The 27,726-nt window shown below is 25.8% G+C and overlaps 1 protein-coding gene across 2 annotated transcripts; it reads right to left on the minus strand.

The window, feature by feature from the left end:
• Nucleotides 1–5,533: 5,533 nt before the first annotated feature.
• Nucleotides 5,534–26,688, minus strand: LOC145844721 (arfaptin-2-like). 2 transcript variants are annotated; one of them, XM_082952136.1, is made up of 10 exons: nucleotides 26,571–26,688; nucleotides 26,365–26,404; nucleotides 19,393–19,557; nucleotides 16,838–16,894; nucleotides 14,578–14,696; nucleotides 14,004–14,104; nucleotides 12,233–12,353; nucleotides 10,968–11,125; nucleotides 8,290–8,464; nucleotides 5,534–6,531 (listed from the first exon to the last, which is right to left on the minus strand). In XM_082952136.1, exons 1-10 carry the CDS (start codon nucleotides 26,640–26,642, stop codon nucleotides 6,379–6,381), a joined length of 1,161 nt encoding a protein of 386 aa, XP_082808262.1. In that variant the 5' UTR covers nucleotides 26,643–26,688; the 3' UTR covers nucleotides 5,534–6,378. The 2 variants fall into 2 exon arrangements, with proteins under 2 accessions (XP_082808262.1, XP_082808263.1); XM_082952137.1 differs by lacking the exon at nucleotides 16,838–16,894 and having other exon boundaries at nucleotides 5,535–6,531.
• Nucleotides 26,689–27,726: the final 1,038 nt, after the last annotated feature.

Genomic DNA, 27,726 nt, shown 5'->3' on the forward strand with positions numbered 1-27,726 from the left:
AATAATTGAGCATATTAATTGTATCCTTTAATACTTTGCATACTTTATTTTCAATGTTTAATAACTATATTATATAACAAAATGTTTATTATTAATATAATTTTTCGAACTTTGAACGTTATGCAGCTTATTTTTTAATTAGTTGTGTTTTTTATGACCATTTAAAAACGTTTTACACATTATAATTTTCAAAAGTTTAATTGTAAGAACTTTTTACACAATAAATAATTTAGATTTAATTTTTTCACGAGCAAAATGTACATTAAAAACATAATCAGATAGCACTTAAAATTTTACAATAAGTATAATTGAAACCACGGTAAAGTTATTAAAAATTGGCAAAATAAAAATCACAAGTTAACTTTAAATCACTAGTTTAAATGTAAAGAGTAGTTTTTAACGAGCTTACTTTTTAATATACAAAAAAAATACAAAAGTCGTACTACGAACTTCATTAATCAAAAAGAAAACTTATAAAATTGCTTTAGTAAGAACTTAAACAGAACTAAACTAGTTACTTTTATAAGTCTAAGACGCCAAGCAATAATATTTTTAAATGTAAACAAACAAAAAAGCTAACTTGTTTGATTATTTATAAAGTGCGGTCAAAAAATAATATAAACTATGTAATTGAATACTAATTTGAAAATATATTTATGAAATTTAAGGTCTATTTCGCTCACTAAATACATAACATACTATTTTTAAACTGCAGCATTAGAATTAGACTGTTGCTTAGTTTATTAACTTAAGTTTTCTACCTTTGTTTTTTTTAATGGTTTGATAAAGTTATAACAATGTTAAAGTTAAATGTTTTGTGAGTTTATATTTCAATTGTAAAAATATATTCGTGTTTTTATTTTTCATTTTTCATTTTGCAGAGTTTTTATTCTGCAGATTTGCAGAGTTTTGCACAGCATGTAGTTTGACTTTATTTTACTGCACTTTGTGCTAAAAGCTTTTCAAGAAACACTATCTATGTATAAACTATAAACATATTTATAAATAATGTTTCTTTGGTAAAAACTTGTCTACAGTGTTTGTATTTTTGTTACAGTATTTTTAGTTTAGTGTTTAAGATATTCAAAATAACTTTATACAGATACATCAAAAGTTTATTATCTATATCTATACTGTTTTAGTCGATGTATAAGTGCTAGGTTTTAAACATAAACTACGTTATGAAAGACTGTTTTTTTTTTTTAACTTTAAACAAAATCTTTATTTTTCAAGATGGTGTTGAAAAAATTAAACTTAAATTTGGAATTTAATGTTTATTAAAAAACTTCCCAGCTTATGCTGTGTAAAATTTATCATCAAAAGTGAAAGAAAAAATAAAAACTAATGACCGGTTACTTCGGTAAACCAGAACCCACTGCTTAAAACACCATTAAGTCTTGATAAATGTGAATTAGCTGAAAAAGTTTTATTATTTTTACTTTTTTTTACAAGTATTACCATCATTTTTACTTTTAAATGTAATTTTTTATATAGTTATTTTTCAAATTTGATTTATCATTTTAGTTTTAATTCATTTCATATAAGTACTAATGGTTATCTAAAATAATAGTTTGTAAATGTTTAGAAGGCTTTGTAAAAGGCATTTTTAATTTAAATTACAAAAACAGCTTTTAAACATAGTTCATTTAAAAATCTTATACAGTCGTTAAAAAATATTTATTTAATTGATGAAGATTAAGGCAAGCTACTTACATCTCGCGAGCAGCCCGTCAACAGAAGTCCTTGGTCCACGACTATTTTTTTAGCTTAAAATCAACTCATGCAAATCAAATAAAACTGAGCTATTTTTATTATTGTAAGTTTATTGTCCATTTGATGAACCAAGGCATCAAAACCTAGGCCACTTAAACAGAAAAACTAATACGAAATATATCAAAAATAAAAATAACACAAAAAGTTCATTGTGTTTAAAACGAAAATAAAAACATATTTCAATACAGTATATTTAATACTAAATGTTTTGGGAATTGCTTTTAATTTGATTTTTAGTACATGTAAATTCTAATTTTGTAGTTGCTTTACAGAAAGTTTGCTTTTAATGAGTAATTTTTATAGTACAACTTTTCAAAACTATGCTACCTGCAAATACTATTTTTAGTATCTAAAATTTCGACCCAGTAACTCTGGCCAACTGCATAGAAAGTAACCTAGTTTTTTTATAAATCCATGATAGCTATAAAGAACGATATTTTTAAATTTAATATTCTGAGTATTTTGTCAGACTTCATCGAGTTATATATTTTAAGAAAGTTAGTCTCAATTAATATTTACAGTAACCATAAGGAATGTGACTAAATTGTTGAAATTACTGTGATGTAGTCTTTAAAGTAAGCTTATTAAAGCGGTAATTAACATGTTTTACTCTTTATTTTTAAGTGAAAAATAAGTACTAAATTACTTTCCCTTCTAGAAAATTGGACATAACTCAAAAGTTTACCAAACAAGTTTCGTCATTTTTAGTCTTACCTGAGCCTTAACGATTAAGACTTTCAAAAGTTTACCAAACAAGTTTCGTCATTTTTAGTCTTACCTGAGCCTTAACGATTAAGACTTAATGGTTCAAAAATAAACGAAGAAAAATTAGTTAGTCTTCTTTAAATCAAAAAAGCTCTTGGTAGTACGACGTTTATAAAACACCCGTAAGGTTAAAGTAAACAACTAGTGTAGGAAAGTTCTGGAGCTTGAATCTCCAAGCGATTAATTACCGAAGCTTCAACTAAGAAGTAAATCAACAATTCAACTGTAAGATCCATTCGACTAAAGTGAAACCACAATCAATTCTAAGAAAATAAATTTTAACTATTGAAGACTTAAATCAGAAAATGCTAAATCATTTTTTTTAGAAAACAGACTGTATTTAAAACAGTGCACTAAAGTTTTTAATAAAATAAAAATGTTTTTTATATAGTCAATTACAAAATACTATACTGTCTAAAAAAGTTCTTGTATGAGACTAGTTTAAAAACTAGTAGTACATCAAGATTAATAATAATATAAACAATAAAACTCCGTTATAAACTCAAAAAAAAATTTTTTTTATTAAAACGATATGAGTAACACAACATGTATCAATATCAAAACAGTATACAAGTAAAAGACTTCCAAATTTAAAATCTACAGCGATTTTATCAAAAAGTCATATGAATACGTTTTAAGCTAGTTTTTAGTTTTTAAAAACTCTGGAACACTAGACCAAAACCTCGGGCCAAAATGTTTAAATGAACTTTTCCAAGCCTTGATGTAGGTCTTTAAAGTAGAAAATTTTATTTACATGAGTTCTTGTGTTGTTTGAATGAACAGAAAAAAGATGTAAACTCACCTGAGTCAACAAGAAATAAAGCAAAGACAGAACTTTAGTGTCAAAGTACAATTATTATAAAGGTGTTATTTTTAGTATTAATACATCCACAAATGGTCTACAGTATTTTGATTAAATAATATGTCTTCCGAAATTTCTTAAGTGTAATGTTTAAAGAAAACATGGAAAACCACTTGTGTACACTGCTTGACATCTTGTATACGGAGTAGTACCCAAAAAAGTTCTCAATTTACTTGACCTGGTTTCAATAAAACTGCCTCAAGCAAATATTTTACTACACTCAGGTGCTCCTCAATTTTATACAGAGCAAATTTTATATATTTTAGTGTTTCAATACAGACAATTTTTAAACTATTATTTTTTATTAAATACCACATTTTTTAGGAACAATCAATTTATCGAACAAACAATCTTAATTAAAAAATTATTGTACAGGAAACTTTTTTTACAAATGTCATAACAATTAAATTAGGTTATTTTTAACCGCTTTGGTTAAATATGATGTTCGTAATCACACTCAACATAACATTTCTGATCTCATAAAAAAAGAGCATGAAAAACTTCTTACTTTTTTTACATTCTTTTTTCATTTTTAGTTGTTTCTTGAATTTTATCAGATTTTCAATAAATTTAATTAATTTTTTTATTTTTTTTTTAAGAAGCATGATTTGGTTTTATCTTATTTTAAATACCACCTGTTATAGTAAAACATAAATTTAAAGTTTACTATACAATAGTTAAGTATAACGACATTATTGCAATTTTGATTTTTTTTTAATTTCAAGAATTAACAAATACTATGTAAAAGATGTAATTAAAGTAATTTGAATTGTGTTTATTTTCTCCGACTAAAGCTTAAAAATCAATAGTCAAGTTAACAATTTTGTGACTTCAATCTTAGTTTGTTATAACGGCTACGCTCTGTATACTTTCAATAAATTTCACTTTTGAGTTGTGTATTCTATATACAATAAATTTTTCTTTTTTTTGTGTTTAACAAATTTACTTATGTGTTTTTTTTTATTTTGTAGCATTATTATTGAAAGTCATTTTACTATATTTCACATCAAACAGATTTATTATATGCACTTTTTTTTTTTAATCTAAGCATAATCTATAATCATAATAAAGAAAATAAATTTTTGGTATTTAGAATGTGCAAATATTAAAGTACAAGATATACCACTAAAAACCAGTCAGCTTAACAAGCACATCTATCTCAACTTATTATGTTACCAAATTTACATAAGCAGGGTATAACCTCTGCTACAAGTTACAAAGTCACTATGGATATATATTTATTGAATGCCATTTCTTGTAACAAATACTTGAAATGTAAAGATTTAAACAAATATAAGTTAGAAATTATATATCATGATTAATTGAACCAACATGTATATAGATAGAGTGTTTAATTACTTTTACAATATATAAATGTACTGGCTAACTACACATTCATTAAGTTTTCCGTCATAAACAACTACAACAATACATAGAATCAACAATAGAAAGAATTATAAAAAATAACAATTATGATACAAAAGTGTGTGTGAGTATCTTATTCGCTATATTATTACAGCAAGATTAATTCTTCTATCCTTTTTTAAACTGTGTTTAGTTATTCTGACGGTAGTAAATGCTATAGTTTTTTTATGCAAATTTCATCATGTTTCAAATTTTAAAAACCAACTGCTCGAATTTTTCATCTATAGAACCACTAGACTTAGTAAATTAATTTAATTTCTTCAAAATTAACTTAATAAAAATATACCAAGTTTAGATATCTAAAGAAAAAAAAAGGTTAATGTCTTTAAGTAATAAATTAAACAAAACATTTAAACAAAATTTTTATTGTAGTTTTTATTAAGAGAGAAAATATTCGAACTATTTTATTTAAGAATCCCAAGCACATAAAAAAGAAAACAAGTTGATAACTAGAGAAAACTTTAAATCAAATTATGAAACATAGAACAATGTACTTTCATTTAGTGCAAATTACATATTTTAATGAAACGTTTGAAATGTAAAAAGGAATGGGTTAATATAAAACTTGTATAATCATAAATAAGTAAACAAGTAACAGAAAAAAAGTTTAAGATTATTTCCGAAATTGGAAAATTAATTGATGCTACATAAAAGTTCAAGAAATAAATATAATGTTTACTTTTTAAGTTCAATTTTTTAATAGTGCATAAGAAGAAAAAGCTTGAACCTTAGATTAATAATAATTTTTCAATGATGTAGAAATTCCAGTTTTTCTAGAACTTTATCATAACAGAAATAAATGAAACAGCACTAATATACAATATAACAATTAAGAAGCATTAAAAATAAAGTTTACTTTAGAGCAAATAAGCACTACTAGAAGCAATAATTTATAATAGTATGTATAAAAATTTGAATTTAGGTTTATTTTGTAGATTTAAAAACTGATGTTTTGAAATTATATTTAAGTTTTAAGAACTTTTTATATATGAACAAAAAGTAAAAAAAAAGTTTTATACTAATCAAGTTTATTGAAAAATAAATGAAACTTCTCAGTTTTTCAACATCACAACTTATTGCAAATTGTGTATATTGTAGTATAGAAAAACTTACAATTTATACTTAGAAGATCATTCATGTGAAAACTTTCATATGTATATGGAAAGCTAATGTTGTTTTATTATTTAAAAATAATGTTATGTTCAGATTTACGTTTTTTGCTAAAAATATTAGTTTGTTTATTTTTGGGTACTTAATCTAACTTTAAAACTTATAAACTTCCAACTTTTATTTGTACTACTCTTTTCTTTACCCTTGATAAAATTCATACATCTGGTAATAAACTAGTATAAGAAAGCATAAAAAACTGTTTTTAAATATTGAATAATTTTTTGAATCATAGTTTTTATAATCTAGCGAAAAAAAATTTGAATATATCAATCATCTTTTGCAAAACTTTTGTAGTTATTGTAAAATATTTAGGAAGAAGAATATAAAAAAGTAATGCTTTTTAATAAATCATGTCATAAAATACGCACAAAGAGATCAGAGTATCAGTTTCCGTTGGTTTTCTCCAACCAACTTGGCTTGTTGTCCACTTTGATGCTGAACTGCTTCAACGACGCCTGCAGTTGCTGCTGGTTGCCTGCAAAGTAGGCGGTTATGGCGTTATGGAAGAGAAGAAGCTGCTTTTGCATCACCTTCATCTGCAAGTTGTTTCAATCAAAATTAAAATTATAAAATGTTAACTTGTTGTTCGTGCTTGACAAATTTTTTTAACAAACTATTTTCGTATTTGATATGAGCTGTTTGAGAAAAAATATCAGGCAGAATTTAATGGATTTTACAAACCAGGTTTGAAGAATTAAGTCAAGAGACATTGAAACAAAAACTCTGGCTAACAAGTTTTATAAAAATACTCCAAGTCATCTACTAGAAGTTAAGTTTTATTTAACAAAACAATTTTATATTGCACAGTTGAAAGGTAGTCTGGGTTTATGGGACTTATGCTAAACAAAAAGCTTGTCGTAACTTTCTGCAGTTACTGTTTTTTTACAATAATAAAACTTTAATACTTCTTTTTTTTTTAACTTGCCTGATCTAGCTTTAATGAAATATTTTCTCTAGTCTGCGTTTTTCAAAATTTTTCAAACTAGTCCAAGTAGCTGAGTAGACTAACAGCTCTGCATTTATCTTAACTATAATTTTTCTTGCACTTATTTTCTTATTTAAATAATATTTATAGGATATGCTGGCACCTTATTCAAATCATTATTAACTACAATCGAAAACTTAACTTTAGCAAATGCATACATTAAAACACTGTCTTAAAATAAATATATTTGAACTAAACTGCTTTTAAAAACTTTATCAATACCCCTAACGATAATAATAAATTTTGTTTAAATAATTTTTGGTTTAGCTTGAATCACGATGTACATTTAATAGAAAATACTTAAACAATAAGACTAGTTTTAGCGAAAAGTAAAAGACAAAGCACCATTTCGTAAAGTTAATATTTAAAAATAAATTGTTTTATTGTTTTAAATTATTGTTTTAAGAAGATAAAGTCATTGTATTCAATAATGAAATCTCCTAACACTTTAAACTATTTTTTAATTGTTAATGTAGTTAAAGCAGTTGTTCTAGTAGGTTTAAAGTTTGAAAATATAGTAGATTTCCCTTTTTAAATTTACAACGCTTACAATAAATTATTAATTTCTTTTTTTAAACAATTGTGCTCTTTTTTCTATCAGCAATTGACTTTTTTGACTAATGTTCTTATAAGTAGACGAAGAAACAACATACGATTTTTTTATTAAAAAAAATTTATGAAGAATATACTTTGAACAATAACAAAATTTTGCTTCATAATGCCTCAAAACTGGTTGTACTTAATCTATAAGTTTTATAATGATAATATAATACACGTTTTAGGTATAACTTAATAATTTATTTATTATAACGTTAAATATTTTTATAACTCTATAATCTAATCAAAAACAACTACAACTGTAAACTTTATTTTTATATAAAAAGATAGGTATATTAAAGTTTAAAGATAGGTTTAAATATTACAAATGCAATATTGCTAATTGCGCCTTTGTTAGAATAACACACAATTAATATTTTTGAGCGGTTTTTAATGGCGCTATGAACTAGTTTGAACCTCTCATATATACAATTATGATTTTAATTATTAATTGACCATTTAAAAACTTTGTTTTGATAGTTTCGGTCCGAATTTTAAACTACACTAGTTAAAAGAGCTAACATGAATCTCTCACATGTACTTATCTTATAAACATATTAATTTATTATTAGTTATTTGTTTTTCTAAATTGTTTTTTTTTAATTACCAATATTTTTTTTTGTTAACTCTATTCCTCGGTTAGTTACAATTTTACTCATACTTGGCTTGTATCCCTTGTACAAATAAAATTTATAGTTCAACAGTCACAAACCCTGTTTTCATCGAGGAACTGCAGCTTGACGCCCACATCCGCCCTCAGCTTCTCGTACACTTCCTTCTGCTTGCTGAAGTTCAGCTGGCTCGCCGCCTGCCTGTTCAGGTTCGCTTCCGTCCTCGGCGCCAGCTTGATCGATTCCAGCTCGGTGCGGTACGCGTCGTACTCGATTCTGTTGAGATAAGTTTTAAACATTGATAATTATTTTAATTACATTTATTAAGTTCGGTATTCGTCGTACTCAATTTTATGATAAAATTCATTATTTATTCCAACTATGTAAAGAAAAGAATCATTTCTGAAAATAACTTTTTTTTAATAATTCAAAAAAAAGGATTGGTACTTGAATTTTCAAAAAAGATAACGTGGTCTGGTACTTTTTTTTTAATTTTAAATAAATATACTTATTTTGGTGGGATTGATACTCGGTTGTATTATTAAAAACTTCAAACAGTCATACTTATTGTTAAAAACTGTTTCCAAAGTATTTACTTCTTTTTACAGAACTTATTGACTCAGGATAATAGATTTTAAATGGTTTTTGTTTAGCTTTAAACACTAATGGTGCTACACTTCTTTTGCAGCTTTTTGAAAGACTATCATCCTAAATTAACTCGAATGATTGTTTTAACTTTATTTTTGAATATTTACATTACTTTATTATTGAAATGTGCTTAAACAAAGATGAGCTGTTAGAATTCTTTTATAAAAAAATTAAGTTATAGCAGTTCTATATATTCCAAACTATGGTCCTTTAAACTACAGCTTGCAAAGATTTACCCTTAGTTATTATAAAAGTTGCAATTTCACCATTTATTACCAAGTTATCAGGGTTGCCACTCGTTTTTTCAAAATTTTTTCCAGGTTTTTTAAAGTACACATTTTTGGGTCTATTTTTAGCTTTAAGTTAATTTCTATATAAGAAACTGCGTTAAATAGTATAAAAACATTAAAAAGATACTGTAAAGTTACTTTAAATGTGTTTTTTAATAAAAAAAATTTGATGACGAAAAAAAAAAATTATTAATATGATTGATTTTTTGTGTCAAATCAAAATTTTACTACTGAAAATTCCAGGTTTTTCCAGGTTTTTTTCAAAATTTCTCAAATTCCAGGTTTTTCCAGGTTATTTTTGCCTAAATTGTCGAATTCCAGGTTTTTCCAGGTTTCCAGGTAAAGTGGCAACCCTGAGTTATTCAATTAACTTTAACATTATAATTTTATTTTGTTTTTAAAGTAAAGATTTGTTTTTGTTTTATTTTTTACATACCAGTATTCTCCATGACCAGCATCTTTTCAGAATATAAGAACTGATGAACTCATTGAGCGAAACACTGTACACTTAATAAAATTTAGAAAGAATAAATTGTATTGATTCTCTTTTAAAGTAGACTTATCTATTTATTATTTTTTTAAACATCAAAACATATAGTAGTACTGTAGCTTGCTTCCAAAAATATGTTTAGCTAGTCATAACTACCACTAAACTGTTTAAAAAAAATTATAACATAAAGAAGAAAGTATGACTTTTTAAAAGTGTGGTTTCCAGAAATTTCAATATTATTTAGTTTAAACTATATTTAATCTAACTTTTCAAAACTTTAGTAGTTTTTAAACCTTAACAAAAAATAAATCATTTATTATTATCATATAAGTTATGCTTGATGTTTATTAAAACAAAGTTTACGTTTTAATCTGTTTCGACATTTAAAACCTTTTAAATTTGATACTTTAATATCTAAATCATAGTTAACAACTACAAAATTTTATCACTTTTGAGCTTAGGTAACTCAAACTTTAAAGCATTCTTTAAGTTTTTGATAAAATAATAAATTTAATTTAATTGCTGCTTTATCCACTATATAATCAGGATTTTTACATGCGTTCAAAACCTTCAATTTTGTAAACCATTTTCTTCTAACAATTTAATTACAGCTTGTGAAAATATTTTAAATATTAGGTGATTATACCGTAGTTTTATACGATATTTTATCTTATATGTTAAAACTGATTAATCATCATAAAAATAATATGAAAAGGCTTCCATGCTAAACAACTTTTTTCAATAAAAATGTTATTAAAACACTTAAACTAAATATAAATAGCTTACTTAACCTATCTTAACTTTTGAAGTACTAAATATAATTACTCAAACAAAAGAAGTTCTTAAAATAGTTCATTTTGTACAGCAATTAAATCACTTTTTAAAACATTTAAGAATATTCATCTTTTTTTTTAACTGTATAAAAACAAAAAACTTAAAAATACAATGCATTAAACTCTTTTTTTAGCCTGAACTTCTAAACTTTTTTTGCTACAAGTTAATTGTTTACATTAAAAAGAGCATTCTCGAATCTGCTTTAACGTTTTTTGCAATAATTTGCTTGAGGCAGTATTTATTCTTTATAAAATATCAACATAACTTCAATTTTGAAGTTTTACATTTTGAAATTTTTATTTTATAGTTTTTTTTTTATACGCACGAGTCTATATTGGAATAAACTCTGTTGTAAGTGATAAAGATTCTATTTTAATTTTTAAAACAAACAAACTTATTCAAACTCTTTTTAAAAGTGTAACTTTAGGTTTATAAACTTTTTTTTCTTCAACAACAATAAAAATATATAGCAACAAAACTTTAAATAAAATAATTGTACAAGTCAACAAACAATTACCTCGCACTCTCGTATCTGCTGATGGTGGTGAGGGTGTCGTCCATGGTCTTGCTGCAGAGTGTCTTCATTCCGCCGATGAAGAAGTTCACCGCGGCCAGCAAGTTCTCACCGTTCTTCGCCAGCACGAACTGCGTCTCTCCGTTGAACTGGAACTCCTCCTGTAAGTTCATTTTAAATAAATTGTTATTAAACTTATACTTACTTTACTATAAATAGTTTTCAGTTTTTTGCAAGTTTTTTTTTATATATGAAATATAGTTTGTAACTTTAACTTAATTTCTATACTTATATTTGCTTAAGTCACCAGAATTAAATTATAACCAAAGATATCAAGTATAGAAACAAAATATATTTGATAGAACTCTTTGAAATTTAATATTTGTTTTTTAATCTAATTATGATTTTCTATAAACAATAAAATTTTATGTGTGTTAAGAAAATATTTTTACAACAATTAGCAGCTTGTTTTGGTAGCAAAGCTTTAAAGTAACTATAATTTTTTTTAACTTATCACGTTTGTTTATATGTAGAATCAAAAGACTTGACTGTAGTATTTTTTCTCTTAGTTATGAAGACCAAGAACTCATTAAAAAATTGTTGAATAACTTATAATTCTATTTTAATTTGATACTTAGTATTTATTTACAGCCTGTCAGGTAAAATACGACAACATTTATTTACAATTTACAGCTCTATTTCAATTTTTTTATTTAAAAAATAATAATCAATAAGCATTTATTACTTTTATATCGTTACTGTATTGTGACATATTTTTAATGTAAAAACCAATTATGAAAGAGATAAATACTTAAGCAAACATTACAAAAAACTGCCAGCAAAGAAAACAAAATTTTAAGTTTTAAATTACTTCATTTTAATTCGACTATTTCCTTAAAAGGATTTTTTACTTTTTCATAACAAAACTTATGGTAAGCAACATTTTCTTCAAAAGCTAGTCTCAATTCAACATTTAATTTTAACTTTTTTGTGAGAAAATGTTGTAAAAAATACAAAAGATGGTTGGACAATTTATTTACAAATTTATCAACATTAATTTCAGCTTAAGCGATTATAAATATAATGACTGGTAGAGGATTTCAAGAAGTTTTGACAATGACTTAGAAGCTTAACACTTTGGGTGAAAAAAACATGTAATCTGTTGTATTTTGTTTTACAATAAATATAATTCGCTCTGCTTTGCATACAACGTACTGAGCACTTTTAAACAAAGTTTAAATAAAACAACATAATATCTATATTGATACCTGCAAGTCTTGTGATTTTCCAGCCAGTTCACCGAAAGCCTCCCCCAGCACCTTCTGAGTTTGACACATGAGCGAGAAATGGTTCGTGAACTGCGTCATCAGCGCTATTATGTTCTCATATCTTGTAAAAAATAATGTACTGATAAGAATCTTATTTACCTGTGATAGTGATGTTTAGCTTTGTTTGGCTACACAGGGTTGCCACTGGTTTTTCAGAAATTTCTTCCAGGTTTTTGAAAGTACACGGTTTTGGATCTATTTTTAGTTAAAATTTAAATTAAAAGTTAAAAACTGTATTAAGTAGTATAACAACACTGAAAATATACTCTAAGGCTACTTTAAATCATGTTTTTTGAAAAAAAAAATTTAATGATGACAAAATTTTTTTTATCTACATGATAAATTTTTCGTGTCAAATCAAAATTTTACTACTTAACATGTAAAAATAGTAAAAAATTCCAGGTTTTTTTAGACAACTTGTCATATTCCATGTTTTTATAGGATTCCAGGTTTTGTGGCAACCCTGACTACAGCTTTTGTATAGCGAACTAATGATTAGCTTTGTTGACTTATAATATTGTATAAAGCGAACTAATTTTTAGCTCTGTTCTCATTGTTGTAAACGTAATGTCAAAATTGGTTTTTAGTTTATTCTAATAAAAATTGTAGTATATAATAATAGTAGTAAGTAGCAAATGAAATCGAAAAATAAATTACAGTAACCTCTCGCTTATTTACGCACATTGTGTCCACAGAAAAAGTGCGTAAATATATGAGAGATCGTAAAGATACGAGAGGTACCAAATATACTTACTATAATGGCTGTTTTTTTATTTTGCTTCTAGTTAAAAGCAGACTAGGGACTTTCCTACTTTTAACAATTTGTTTACTTTATTTATAAATATGAAATCAAAATATAAAACTCTACATATATAAAAAAAAAAATTAAATTTATATTAATTAATAATACTTGTAGAAAAGTTTTACTAAATTTAACAATAAGTAGATTTTATTTTTATCTTTATTTTTATGTGACTTATTTGATAATTAACATTTATATTCTTTTCTACTTAGCGAATTCAATTTATAATTAAACAGTTGTTTACAATTAAGAAATAGTGTCTATATATGTCTATTTTAACATTTTAAACTCTCATTATGTTATTATACTTTCATTATTTAACAAAGTCATATTACTTTCCAAAATTTAATTTAATATCTTATTGTTAACAAAATTTCTGAAAAACTGAGGTATATTAAATGTTTATCAATTAGTCAAGGAACATAAGTTAACAAAGTCTAAAAATATATAGAGGTGAGTTAACATTTAAAAACACATTTTAAATTGAAAATATACAACAAACCTAATTTGTGCAATATTAAAACAAATTTAAATTTTTATATTTTGAATTTTTAGAATTCTAAAATCGTAACTAAACGAGAGTGCGTAACGTCACGAGTGCGTAAAGATGCGAGAGGTTACTATACAACTAACGGTCTAAAAAGTTCATGAAATATTGTTTTTTTTTTGTTTTGTTAACCGTTGTTTAAATCCAAACTAATAATCTCGTTTTATTTCAACTATCTATATGTGGAAACTAAATGAAAAATTTTGGTTAAGCAGAAGGATTTAAATCAACTTCGGAAAAAAGGGTAAAATAGAACATTAAATTTAAAAAACTTTTTTATATATTTCTGCTTCATGACAAAATCGATCATTTAAAAAATATTGATAAATACTTATTTTTTATCTAACTATATAAAACCAAACTTTTGTTTGGTGTCCCTCAAAACTTCGACTCTGGCCTCAAGCTCCAAATCCACAGTTCTGGTACCGCGTCCCATTTTCTCAGAAAGAAGTTGTTTTGTGCACTGTTAAATATAACTGAATTATACTATTAAACATACAACTTAATTTATATAATTTATAAATCATTAAATTTTTTTTATCATCTAAAGGTGTGGGACTTGACTTAGTTTTCTATATTTCTGTTACAGCCAATAGGTGTAATTTTATTGTTTAATTGATTTCACTCCATTTTGAGCTGTTATGTTTAAAGATTTAGAGTTTATAAGGTTGACATGAAAATAAAAAACTTAAGTATCAAAAATTATCGCGATAAAACGTAAAAAATAGTAATAAGATACAGAAATTGAAATATTTAAAAAATTTGTTTTATAATCGTAAATTTACTTTTCAATTCAGAAATTTTGTGGATTTGGAAATCAAATAAAAGTTTTTTTTAACTATTGCAATGTATTGATATATTCAAACAGAAGACAGCTTACCTTACGTGCAAATCAAATAATAAAAATTAAAACAATGAAACAGCAGGGGTTCTCACTTTGAAAGCTTTCACTCCCCACATTTTAAGAATTTCTGCTTTCTCGCTAGCCACTTGCTGCACCTCCTGCAATGTCATTTTGGTGACTTGCGGCGCCTTTTTCGTCGAATTTCCAAAACCTTTAAAGTTTATGGCTTGGTTAACTGTGACAAATCTACCAGCTTGATTATTTCAAGTTTTGAAACAAAAGCCAAGACATTACAGAAGAGTATAAACTAGCTTTTGTATCAAAGAACCAATTTCATTTTTATTTTAATATATGATAATAAAACCAGGAAGTTTTGTAATAAAATTTTGCAAAAGTAAAACAAAATGCTTTGACAAATAGTTTAAAAGATTTCATGCAGTGCAAATATTTTTATTCTACTAGAACTATATGAAAATCACTATTAGGTACAGATATCACTTTAATGCTTAAAGATATTAACTGTACAGCTAAACAATTTTATTTAAAAATTAGTAAAAGCCGTAAAACAAATTAACTAGTTAACACAAAACCATCAGTAAAAATTTAAATTATAGTAACAATCACAGAATAAATAATCTAATTAACAATTATTTCGACTTTGTTTACTGTTATAGGTTATTTTAGCTAGGATCCGATCAGACTTCGGTCTATTTTTTAAATTTGGATCCGGTTAGTTCCGGATTTTAGCAAAAAAAAAAGACTAGATCTGGCCGGAACCAAATACAGAAAATCACTATTCAAAACTGATTAGAAAACATAAAAATAAACATGTAGTATAAATGCAAAAATTACTTAATCTTTACATTTGGAAATAATTAAAACTTAAACATAGAAAATTTATTTATATACAAGTAGAAATTTATACAAACACTTGTTTTAAAATTGTTTCAGGTTTAATCTAATTGTTCTAACAACCAAACCTATCTTTAGTTACAATATGTATATATTTAGTGTATATATACTAAATCTCTCTAAGAAAAATAAAGTTCTTGAGAACGTGCAAAAGTACAGAAATAATTAAACAAGTTAAGAAGATTATTTTAAATTTAATATTACTAATATATAGTTATTTACTTTTGCTTTGTAATTTAATGCACAAAACTAATTAAAGAACTTTCTAAAAACTAAAGAAAACAAAAAAAAAAAGATGTTAAAATTCAACACAAACAAAAGGTATGTGTTATACTAGGGGTGAGCTACTTTTTTTATTAGGCGGGCCAGGAATACTAGAAAATATCTATTATGGGCTGCAATTGTTAAAAATCGAAACTGTGGGCCGCACAGATACAAAAAAGATGTACTACAGAAATAGAAAACGTTTTAAAAATTTGTAATAAGCCATACTGTTTATTGAAATTCGAACTTATAAAATTTATAGCAAAAATATTTTTTTTGTTCTGAAAAAGTTGTTTTCAAGCTAAAAATAGTTCACAGACCACATATTTAAGTGACACCATCTGGTGTTGTTTAACCAGTTTTATTATTTACAAAAAGTAAGTGAAATAAATTATTGTTTTTTTCTTTGTAAACGATTGTTAACTATTTTCAAAAAATGGTAACCTTGGTATATGACTTTTTTTAAACTAAAATCGAAAATCACTATCAAAACAAACAAAGTTTTATAAAACTGTATAATGAAGTATAAAAATATAAAATTGTCTGCCTCTCAAATCAAGTTGAAGTATAATTAAATAAAGTAAAGTATTATCATTGTCTGTTATCGGACAGCAACATTTTTTATTAATTTTCAGAAAAACGGCGGTCCTATTTCACAGAAACACATAAGGTCTCATTTCAAAGTTTTATATTATTTATGATTTTGTAGACAGTTTTTACTCTAGTTTGTTTTCAATTTGATTAAAGTAAAATATCTAGTGTTTTATAGCTACTGGAATCAACTTTTTTTTTAATTATCTTGTTTTATAAAGTTCTATCATAAATACCACATATAATGTTTAACAGCAGAAAATCAAAGAAGTTTGATGTCTAAAGGATGAAATTTGGAAATTTTAAAATAATTCTTTTAAAAGAAACAAATAAAATATATTTTAAAAGATTTCTATAACAAAAACTATTAACTATTTTCTTTTACAGTTATTAATAATTATAAAATTGAAATAGAAAATTTATTTTAAGCTTATACTGTTTTCAACATACTCTTAAAAATTTACAACAATCACACTAGAAAACAGATTCTACACTAAAAACGTCTGTGTTACAACAACAAACTGAAAATAGCAAAACCCATCACGTTTACAAAACCACCAAACTACAAACTACACTTTGTGTAACCTGGGTGTCTGGACGATCTTTTATAGGAGCTGCAGGGTAAAATAGCTGGTCCTGAATCTAAATTTGTAGCTTTGAACAGAACTTATCCATTTAAAATAGAATAAAAATAGTTTAAAGTTATGAAAGTATGCTAAAAAGTACAATGGCAACCATAAATTAATGAAGTCAAAAACCAAAAATAATCTACTTTTTTTATACAAAATTCATTGTTTCTAAAAATTTTATACTTAATAAGTTTTTTTATAGAACATTATACTGTTATCAGGGTTGCCTAAGGTTCTTGGTAAATTATTCCAGTTTTTCTGAATTTCTTCAAGTTTTTTGGTCCATTTTTAGTACAAAATTAAACATAAGGTAAAAAAAACTCACTTAAACAGTATTAAAACATTTAAAAGATACTTAAAGCTAATTTAAATATGTTTTTTAATTAAAAATAAATAAATGATACACAAAAATTTTAGGCCTTATGGTAGATTTTTTGTATGTAATTGAAATTTTGTTACTTTTCATGTAAAAAAAATTTAAAAATCCAGGTATTTCCAGGAATTTTTATGATTTTGGTTCAAAATTTCAGGTTTTTTCTGGATTTTTTTTTAACTTTTTAAATTTCAGGTTTCTCCATTTTTTGTCCAAATAGTCAAATTCAAAGTTTTTCCAGGACTCCAGGTTTTTGGCAACCCTGTATTACTTATTTTCTAAATTATCCTAACATTATAAAGCATACATTCAAAAGTATAAAAATTATAAAAAATGAACACGAAAATTTTTTTGTAATGTAGTAGCATGAAAGTTTATGTTAAAACAGCTAATAGAAAATATTTTTTTATTATGAAATTAATTAAAATATCTATCATCAACAGTAATTGTATACTTTAAGAAAACTCAAGCAAAGTAAACTCAATCATTTTATTATATATTTTTTTCTTATATTTTTAGTTTATGTAACTTTTTTTTAAAACAATGGATGTTAAATGTTACAATTATAAACACCGATCTAAAGATTATAAAATTCTTGCACAAGTTAAGAACTTATACAAGCAATTCTATGTGGGACACTAAAAAATTATTTTTTTTAAGTTTATCAAGTTGCTATTCTAAAATGTTAAAATAAAACTATTAATAAAATACAGAAATGTTTTCAAAATTTGGGAGAGTAGTAATAAAAGCGAAAATAAAGATAAATTCAGATATTTTTATAGTTGGACAGTACAAAAATAGAATTATAAGTTAAGTTATATACATTTTTTAGGCATTTTTTTATAAGTTATAGCTTTATAATAAAAATAAGTTTTATTAACTTAATAATAGAGCATACACCCTTATACATATACAAAAATTACAAATACCTGCATTTACCTTTATTTTTACTGTAAAAAGTATAATTTATTTACTTCTAATTATTTTCTATTGTCATATTTTTATACTCATATTACAGATATTCTCTACTTAAAATACTTCATTAGTTAAATTATTGTTGTATGTTAAACTTAATTTATTTTTTTTTAAACTCAAACTCAAAATATTTTATTAGAACTAGTGAAATAAAGCTTTTACATAGTTAGTAAAAATTGTTGTATTTTGACTGTGCTATTCAACAACACTGTTAGTAGACTTTTAAAAGTAAGGTTTCCCAAAGTAGGCCAAGTAGCCCCCTTGGAAGCCATGACAGAAATTTAGGGGGCCATGTGCAGCAAAGAGGTATGGGGTCATAATTTGAAACTTACACTAGATATTCTGGGGTAGGGGGGCATTTTTTTTTCTTTGAAGGGGGCCTTTTGAAAAAAAAGTTTGGGAAACCCTGATTTAAAGGAACTACTTCAAAAATATTTGGAGGTAGTACTAATAACAGGAGTAATTTTTAGGGGATAAACTTATCTATGATATAACATAACAATTTAAAAAATATAAATTCTGCTATAACCAATTAAAAATAACTACTTTCAATAATACCAGTGAAAGCTCAGAAGTTTTAGGCCAATATTTTTATTTTGAACTAGTTTCAGTAAAACAAGAAAAACTAAAACTCAAACAAGTAACAACTCTTTAATAAATTTTGTTATTTTTATATTAAACAGCAAAGGTATTAACTACTATTTACTAAAACTATGATACTGGCCCTCAAACACTTAAAAAGTTAACTTTCATTACTACAAACACATAGATCTTAAGAAAAATTATTTCAAAAAAAAAAAAGATGCAATGACTAGTGTAAAAACTCGTGTTTTTAAAAATTTAAGTATTCTAATTATAAAACTGAATTGTATTTATCATCTAATAAAATCAAGCCTACTGCAAAAAACATTCTTAATTTCTAAGCAGACATAAAATATTTTTTTTAGTACGGTGCGTGCATGAAAAAATTAAAGTATATTGGTTTTGAATACAGCTTAAGTTGTAGCTCTGCATGCTGTACTTTTTTTAATTTACATAACAAACAAAATAACTGGTGTATAAAGAAATATGCTAAGACAAAAAACAATTAACCCTTTTTTAAATGATGATTTTTTCAAATGGTATAAACCACAAACAACACTAACTAACAGAAGCAGACTTACCCATGGTAGACTTCATTTGAACATTTTGAACATCACCGCTAGCATTGTTGTCCATTTGCGTGGGATCAGCAAATGGAGACTCAATTACTTCTTGTTGAGTTTCTTCATCTGCACCAGCAAGTCTGCTACCAACAGATGACGAATTATTTGGGTTAAAAATTCCATCTGCAGTAAACATACAATATAAACAATTAAGTTGCTTAGTTTTGTTTATTTCCAAATGTGTGTGTATATATATATATATATATATAGAACTAAAATACACAAAATAAACTTTTGCTTGGGACAGCTGTTTCTGCGTTTAACACGCGTCTTCAGCCAAGTTTTATTCAATGAAAAACAAACTTGTAAGTACAGCAATAAAATTATACAAAATTAGGTATTACGTAATAATAGAATAGATAGTTAATTTTTGACAAAATTATTAACAGAGTTTTTAGATAAATTGTTTTCTATAATGTATGCAGCCAGTTTGTAATTCGTTTCTTTTGTTTAGAAATTCAGATTTTTTAACTTTTAAAATTTCGATTTTTTCCGTATTGCAAAATTTACATCCGTTTTTTAAATTATACTTATTTTTCGTTCTTGTTAATATTTCCCACTGAATTTTAAAATTGACCTTGTAATTTTTTAGTTTCCAAATATACTGCGATAATGTTGTCGTATTTTTATGTTTTTTTGTGTTTGAAGCTGTACTTGTGCTTTGTGTAGCAATTCTTGAACAATAGTCCAGTCGAGCCGACATAAAACTTAGTCTGATTTTCAGTTATGACTGTCGCTTTATATATAATATTTTTCATTAGGCAACTTCCATTTACTGGGCATTCTTGTTTTTTGCAGTCACACATTCGCCTCTCTTTGTCCTGCGTGTCTAACATCTTTTGATTGTGTGCCATTATAAGTTGTTTCATGTTTGGCATGCAGGAATAGGACACTTTTAGTGTCTTCCTGTTAAAAACTTTACAATATGGATGGTCTTCAGTAAAGTTTTTGTCCACAACCTCTAGGAAGCGCTTCCCAACCCGTATTGCCACACTTTTGCAGAATGGAGCATTGAAATATAAAATATTTCTTCTCCTTCTTTTCTTGTTCTTACCCTTCTCGCTTTTGTGGCTATAGGCTAACTCGTGATCGTACCCACTTTCTCTTATAGCTTCCTGGAATTGCTGGGTTGTTTCCTTAAAAATGCTTTGACTGCTAGAAATCTTCTGGAGGCGGTTATTCACTGCGACTGGTATGTGTTTTAAAACATGCTCTGGGTGGTTTGACTTGCTATTCACATAAACCGTATGCGCATTTGGTTTTCTATACGGCTTATGGCTTTCATTTTGAAGATCTAAAGTTACATCTAAGAAGTCTGTTACAAACAGATTGGCTTTGATAGTGACATCAAAACCAATGTTCTTAAAGACTTTTCTTAGATGTTTGACTTTTCTCTCCATATCTGGTCCCGGTAGAATGTCCACCACTGCTAAACCATCGTCACGGTATATACCAAAGTTACCATCTCTAAAGATGTTTTCCTTCTTCAATATATCTAAAATATATAGGCCAACCAGTTCGCAAATTTCTGCGCCATGAAAGCTTCCCATTGGTACATCAAAGCTGTTCTTGTTATGCTTTTTCGACCATGGTTCACCCTTGTGGAACAGTACTGATTTGCAGCAATGTCTGATTAGCTCTTTTTCATTCTCCGTGATTTTAGTTAGGCCTGCAGCAAATTTGAAGGAGTTTTCCAGAATTGTTGCTGAGATGGCTGGATAAAAGCTCACTATATCAAATTTGATAAACCTTGAAGTTGATTTATTGCTTAAGTTATTGAACCACTTCAATACCTCATAAGTGTTTTTCCATTGTATTAAATTACTTTTTGATCTTATAAGATTGTTGATTTTATCTAAATTTGTTTTTGCAGGTTTGCCAATAAATATATATATACATATTTTTATTTATCTAATTATATAAAAACTATAACTTATACAGCTGTTATATAAAAAAACATTATTTTATACAGCTGTATTATAAATTATGTAAAATTTCAAGTGATCCTCAGTAAGTTACAGTTTATTATAATGGTAAACAGAAATTTAGATTTTAAAATTTTTATAATAATTGTGACGTAGTAATGGTACAGTTTATTGTACGATTAGCTGAATTTGAAATAATACGCTGTAATTGTTAATTTATGCTTTTTAGGGAAGTTTAGAAAGGTTATTTTGGAAAAATGTTTTAAGCTATTAGCAGGGTTGCCACACACTCAGGGAACTCAGGGAACTCAGGGAATCTCAGGGAATTTTAAAATTGTAGAAAATCTCAGGGAAACTCAGGGAGTCTCAGGGAAACTCAGGGAAGTTTTGATTTTTTCTCTAAATTTCAGGGAAGTTTTTGAAAATCTCAGGGAAATTTTTTTCTAGATCTAGAATGAGGTTTAGTTAATCCAGTTTCAATATTTTGTTCAAAAGTAGTAATTTTTATTATTTAAGTGGTTATTTAGAAATTTTTAGCGTTACGGCTAGTTCTTCAATATTCTTAGTATTAACATTGTAGTTTTTTTAAGTTTTAAATTTATATTTACTTAAGTAAAATCAAACAATTTAGAGAAATGAAAGTTGTTGTTAACTATTCATTGAAAAGTTCTAATAAACTTTTTATTTTTAGTTACTTATGTAGTTTGAAAAACACTATGTTATTAGTTGTACTATTGGCCAGGCAAGTGTTGAACGGGGCTTTAGCTTAAATAAGGAAGTAATATCAACTAATATGGGAGAGATGACAATAAGGTCTTGAAGAATGATCAAAGATCATCTATATGCAAACAGTCTAGAACAAAGCACAGTTGAACTAAGTTCTGAATTGTTAAAATTTGAAAAATCTTCTAGAGCCCAATATTTGGCATATCTTGAGCAACAGCGCTTTGCTAAAAATGTTCCAAATAAAGGTGATGCTTTGAGCAAGTTAGGAGAACAAAAAAGTAAACTTACAAAGCAACTTAAATGTTTGAATGAAGACTATGACAAATATACTGCAGATGCCAACAAACAGTCTGATTTAGAAGCAATGAAAGAATTATTAGCAAGAGGAATAGCTGCTAAGGACAACGCAAATAAACTTGAAAATAAAATTAAAACTATTGATTTAGAAATTGCATACTTAAAAAAACAGTATTAAGATTTTTTTATTAGGTGAAATTGTTTTAAAATCAAAATTATGTTTTCAGTTATTTAAAATAGATTGTGTATGAACATCTAAAAGACATAAAAAAAATATTAATTTTAGATTATTTTGTATCAGTTGTTAGGTATTAAGTTGTACTTTGATATGAGATATTTCTTTAGCTATTTCTTTAAACTTTCTTTTTGCAGGTTTTTTTACAATAATGTTAAGCTTTTAAGTTTTATTTACTGCATTCAGAACAGTTGCTAGGAAAGACATACAAGTCATAATGAAGTTATTATGTATGCATTTAAGTAAGTTCTTCATGTGAAATTATTATTATAGTATAATTAAATTTTGTCAATTAAAATGTCAAACAAATTAAACTTTATTCTTTTATGTAGAAAGTTAACTAACAAGTTAACACAAAGTTGTGCAAAAATTTAGTTTTTAATTTTTAATTGGTTTAAACCTTTTAAGATTGAGTTTTTGAAAACAGTTTTTTTCATAAATTTAATGCAGAAGCATACACATACAACCTTCCTTTTATTATTAAAGAAGAAAAATGAGAATGAGGTATTAATAATTTGTGTTAGATAAGAAAAAAAAAATTAAGATTTGAAAAATACTCAGGGAAACTCAGGGAAATTTAAGGTTACTCAAGGAAATTTTTGGTCACTCAGGGAAGATTTTTTGGCTCAAAGAGTGGCAACCCTGTATTAGAAAAAAAATTTTAGACTGTTGGAAAAATTTTATAAAATACTTGTGTTTGCTGCTTCAATTTTATTTTTTTTCAATATTTAGTTGGTTTTAATTTTGTTAAAAAAGTATTTTTGATAATGGATGCATATGTTTTGTTTTTCGCTTTTCTTGTTTAGTGTTACGTTCTTATCTGATTTTTCAATTTCTATTTTTTTTAAGTTACAAAGTTTGCAGCCGAATTTAGTATTGAATTTTTATTTTGTCCTGTTTAATATTTCCCATTTAATTTTGTAGTCTGTATTGTTATCTTTTAAATTCCATATGTAGTTCCCTAGTTCTGTTGTGTGTCTTTTCTTAAAATTGTTGAATGATGATTTGTTGTTTCTGTATCTTTGTTTTTAAGTATTTCCTGTAGATCCTATATACTGCTTTGTTGTTTTATTTGATGTTACTGTTGCTTTATATATTATATTTGATACTAGGCATTCGTTATTTAAAGGGCAAGTTTCTTTACGGCATTTACAAATCTTTTATGGTGCTTTTATTGTCTATATTGCTTTTTTTAATATTTTGTTGTTGTGAGCTATTATTTTACTTCTGAAATTATTTGTGCAACTGTAAGATATTTTAATTGTGTTTCGGTTGAATATTTTATGGAATGGGTGGTTTTTGTCAAATGATGTAGTAATCAGGTTTAAGAACTGTTTGCCTATTTTAGAACCTACATTTAGACTAAATGGTTGGTTGAAATATATTATGTCTTTTTTTCTTTGTTTTTAATTTCATTCTGGTAGAGTAGTCTTATCATATTTTAAGGTGCTTTTATAATTGGCCAAATTTAATGCTTTTTGGTATTCATTTTTTACATTGTTGAAGGATTCTTTGTTATTAGATAGTTTTATTAGTCTTCTGTTTATTGTATTGGGTAGTTGTTTTAGTACTTGTTGGGGGTGATTGGAGTTGTAGTTTAAAATAAAATTGGTGATTTTGGTTTGTTGTATGGTTGGTAACTTGAGTTTGATATGTTGAAGGATACATCTAAGAAGTCTGTTTGGAATAATCCGGATTCTATTGTCATTTTAAAGCCGTTTTGTTTGAATAATTTAATTAAATATTTAGCAGTGTTTTCAGCTGATCTCGGTGATTTGCTTCTTATTATCCCTAGTCCGTCATCTCTATATCATCCGAATCCATTATCTATAAAAATCTTACTTTTTTTGATTTAATTTAGTAAAAATAACCCTATTAAACTGCAGATTTTTGCCTGTTAATTGATCCCATAATTACATAGAATAATTTGTCTGAATTTGTTTTTTCCCAGGTTTGGTTTTTATGTGTTAAAAATGCTTTACAAGAATGTAACATTAAATTCATTTCTTTGTCAGTTATTGGGTAAATTTTTTAGCGAATTCTAATGTAATTCTAAAGTATTTTATAGTCACCAAACTGTTGTTTTTGTTAATTTTAGTTGTTTGAAAGTTAGATGGTAGATCAATTTTTGTACTGAATTTTTGTAATGCACAATATTACGTCATACTATTTTTTTTTGTATAACTTTTGCATTTATGTTTAGCAAAGTTCTTTTTATTTTAAATTTAGTTGGCTGATGATTAAGACTTTTAGCCTTATGAAACACTTGTACCAGTACTTTTAAGATCTTATTTTTCTAATAAAATATGTAGATATATAATAAAATAAGGTTGTTATTTAAACTTAAACACCTTCTACTGAGCCACACTTGAAGGGCTTTTAAATAATTTATTAGAAAAATAAGATTTCAAAAAAACTGGTACACGTGTTTCATAAGACTAAACGCCTTAATCTTCAGCCAGCTAAATTTAAAATAAAAGCACTTTGCTAAACATAGAAGCAAAAGTTGTACAAAAAAACAAAAAACAGTATGACGTAATATTGTGCATTACAAGAATTCAGTACAAAAATTGATCTACCATCTAACTTGAAAACAACTAAAAATTAACAAAAACAACAGTTTGCTGACTATAAAATACTTCAAAATTTATTGTACTTTAAGAGGAGCTTTTTCATATGTCGACAAGACGATATGAATTCACTCCTCTTATTTAAACAACTTTACTTTTTGATGCATACATAACGGTTGTTGATTCTTTTAAGCACAGCCTACAAACAGGGTTATTACCATCTGCTATTGGCTGCGCTCTTTTTATCACCTCCCAAGTTAATTTAAAATCAATGTATTTGCGCTTTAGGCCAACATACTTCGAAAGCTCAGTTTCATTTTCGTATACACCACCTTTAAAAGATTTTTTATGGTTAGCATACCGAAATCTGAATTGAGTGGAGCATAAGCCAATGTAGAACTTCTTTTCAAGGTCAGAGTTAAATGTTGAGCCGTTTTGCATGATTTTTAATACTTTCAAAATTATGTCGTAATCTATTTGTGCTAAATTTTTTAACTTTCATTTGTGTGTTTTATTTTGTGCTTTATTTTGAACTTGTTTTGAAGTTGATCAGTGCATAAGCACAAAACTTGAGTTCTTTAAGTTTTACATCTTAGAATAAACCTTTTTATACATATATATGTATAGAAAATAAGCTGGTTATTTAAACTTAATCACTTTCTACAGAGTCCACTTGAAGGGCTTTTAAATAATTTATTAGGAAATGTTTTTTGTCTTTTTTGTATAACTTTTGCATCTCTTTTTACCAAAGTGCTTTTTATTTTAAATTGAACCAGCTGAACATTAAAGACAATCTTTTTTTGTCTTAATGAAACATAAGTTTTGTAATTGTATATATAAATATACATACATAAATTTTGGATTTATTATTTAAAAATTTTATCTATCATTTAGTAAAAAAACTTAAACTTCCATCTTAAACTTTTGAAACTAAATTTTTATAGTTTATAATAACAGCCTTATTTGTTGCTATGTCTATAAAGTTTATATAAAACAGAAAAACAGCTTGTTGATTAAAAAACTACTTCAAACTAAATTCACATTAAATTTCTACACACAACTTAACTTTAATCCAAACATTTTATGAGACTTTTGTAAAACTTTATATCAACTAAATTAAATGATTACTGTAAAACATTATTTTAAATATTCTCAAATATTAGATTTAATAACTTACTTGAAAATGAAGATCCATTGTTAGTGGCACCAATAGAATTCTACAAAAATATAAAACTTTAACAGAACTCTATAAAATCATGTTCTGAACTATTCTTATTCAAACTTACTAAAAACTTGTGAACAAAATCTTTATTTTTCAAAGTTTTATTACTTTATTATTAAAACTTAAACTGATAAATTAAGCCATGTAAAATAACAACTTACTGAAAAATTGTCAGAAGCTTTTTCTGAATCAAGAGGAATATCTGTTGTTGCTGGTGGAACACTACTTTCCATTTTTATGAGCTTTTGTAATAAATTAGTAACTTAACTTTTTAAACCTGGTAATGTAAATTTGCTTAAAGCTATCTTAATAACATTTTTTTATGTGTGTAGATTGTTTAATTGAGCTATGTGTTTTTACTTTGAACAGTGTAAAAATTTAGACCAAAATTAATAGCGTTTTGAGTTAAACTATTCATTTGTTTTTGAAATCATAAAAAACAGCTTTTAGATGCTTAGATTACAAAACAGGGTGGCCACTGACTTTATAGAAGTTTCTTCAAGGTTTTCTGATTTTCAACAAGGTTTTTAGAAGTACAAGATTTGTTGCTTCTTTTTTATATAAAATTAAATTCAAAGTTTAAAAATGAACTTAAACTAATGAAAAGATAATATGTAAACCTGTTATACAATAATTAAATTATAACATATACTTTTTGTGTATTTCTTATCTTATCTAAAACAATCTTTACAAAAGGATGTTAAAGGATTTAAACAATAAGTTAATTTAAGCTTAAACACGATTTTTTGTCTATCCTAAATTTAAGTCATAAAACATACTTTAGTGAAAACTAAGATTTAAGCTTATATATTCATCTTAAGAACACATTTTTTAAATAACTGTCAAGAAATTTTGTGGTCTACCAACTAGCTTGATATAAAAACTAATTACAAGAATTTTGAATTTAAGGAAAAGATATAAGAAAATAGCACACATATTTTATATTTACTAGTTTGTTAGTTATTTTCAATCTTCCACTTAGTTTTTATAAATATTTTTGAAATATCACATCTAAATAGATTTATGCAAATTATATATTTCATTTGCAACAGGTTTTGGTGGCAAGAGATTGCGACCTTTTCAAGCAAAAAATAAAATATTAAACTGCATATAACAATGTTAGTTATTTATACTGTTATTTTAAAACTTATTCACAAAATATCACATTTAGAAAAAAATCTTAAAAAAGTATTGTAGTAAAGAGATAGAAGTATTTCAAAAAAGTAAATTTAATCGACAGGTCAAAACTAATAATAGAGTTCAAACCTTTTAGGAAAGGTTACCAAAATCTGGCCTTAGTCACTATAGACTAGACTG

Source organism: Thalia democratica, chromosome 9 (genome assembly GCF_965202585.1).
Source record: "Thalia democratica chromosome 9, ktThaDemo2.hap1.1, whole genome shotgun sequence".
NCBI classification, from domain to species: domain Eukaryota; kingdom Metazoa; phylum Chordata; class Thaliacea; order Salpida; family Salpidae; genus Thalia; species Thalia democratica.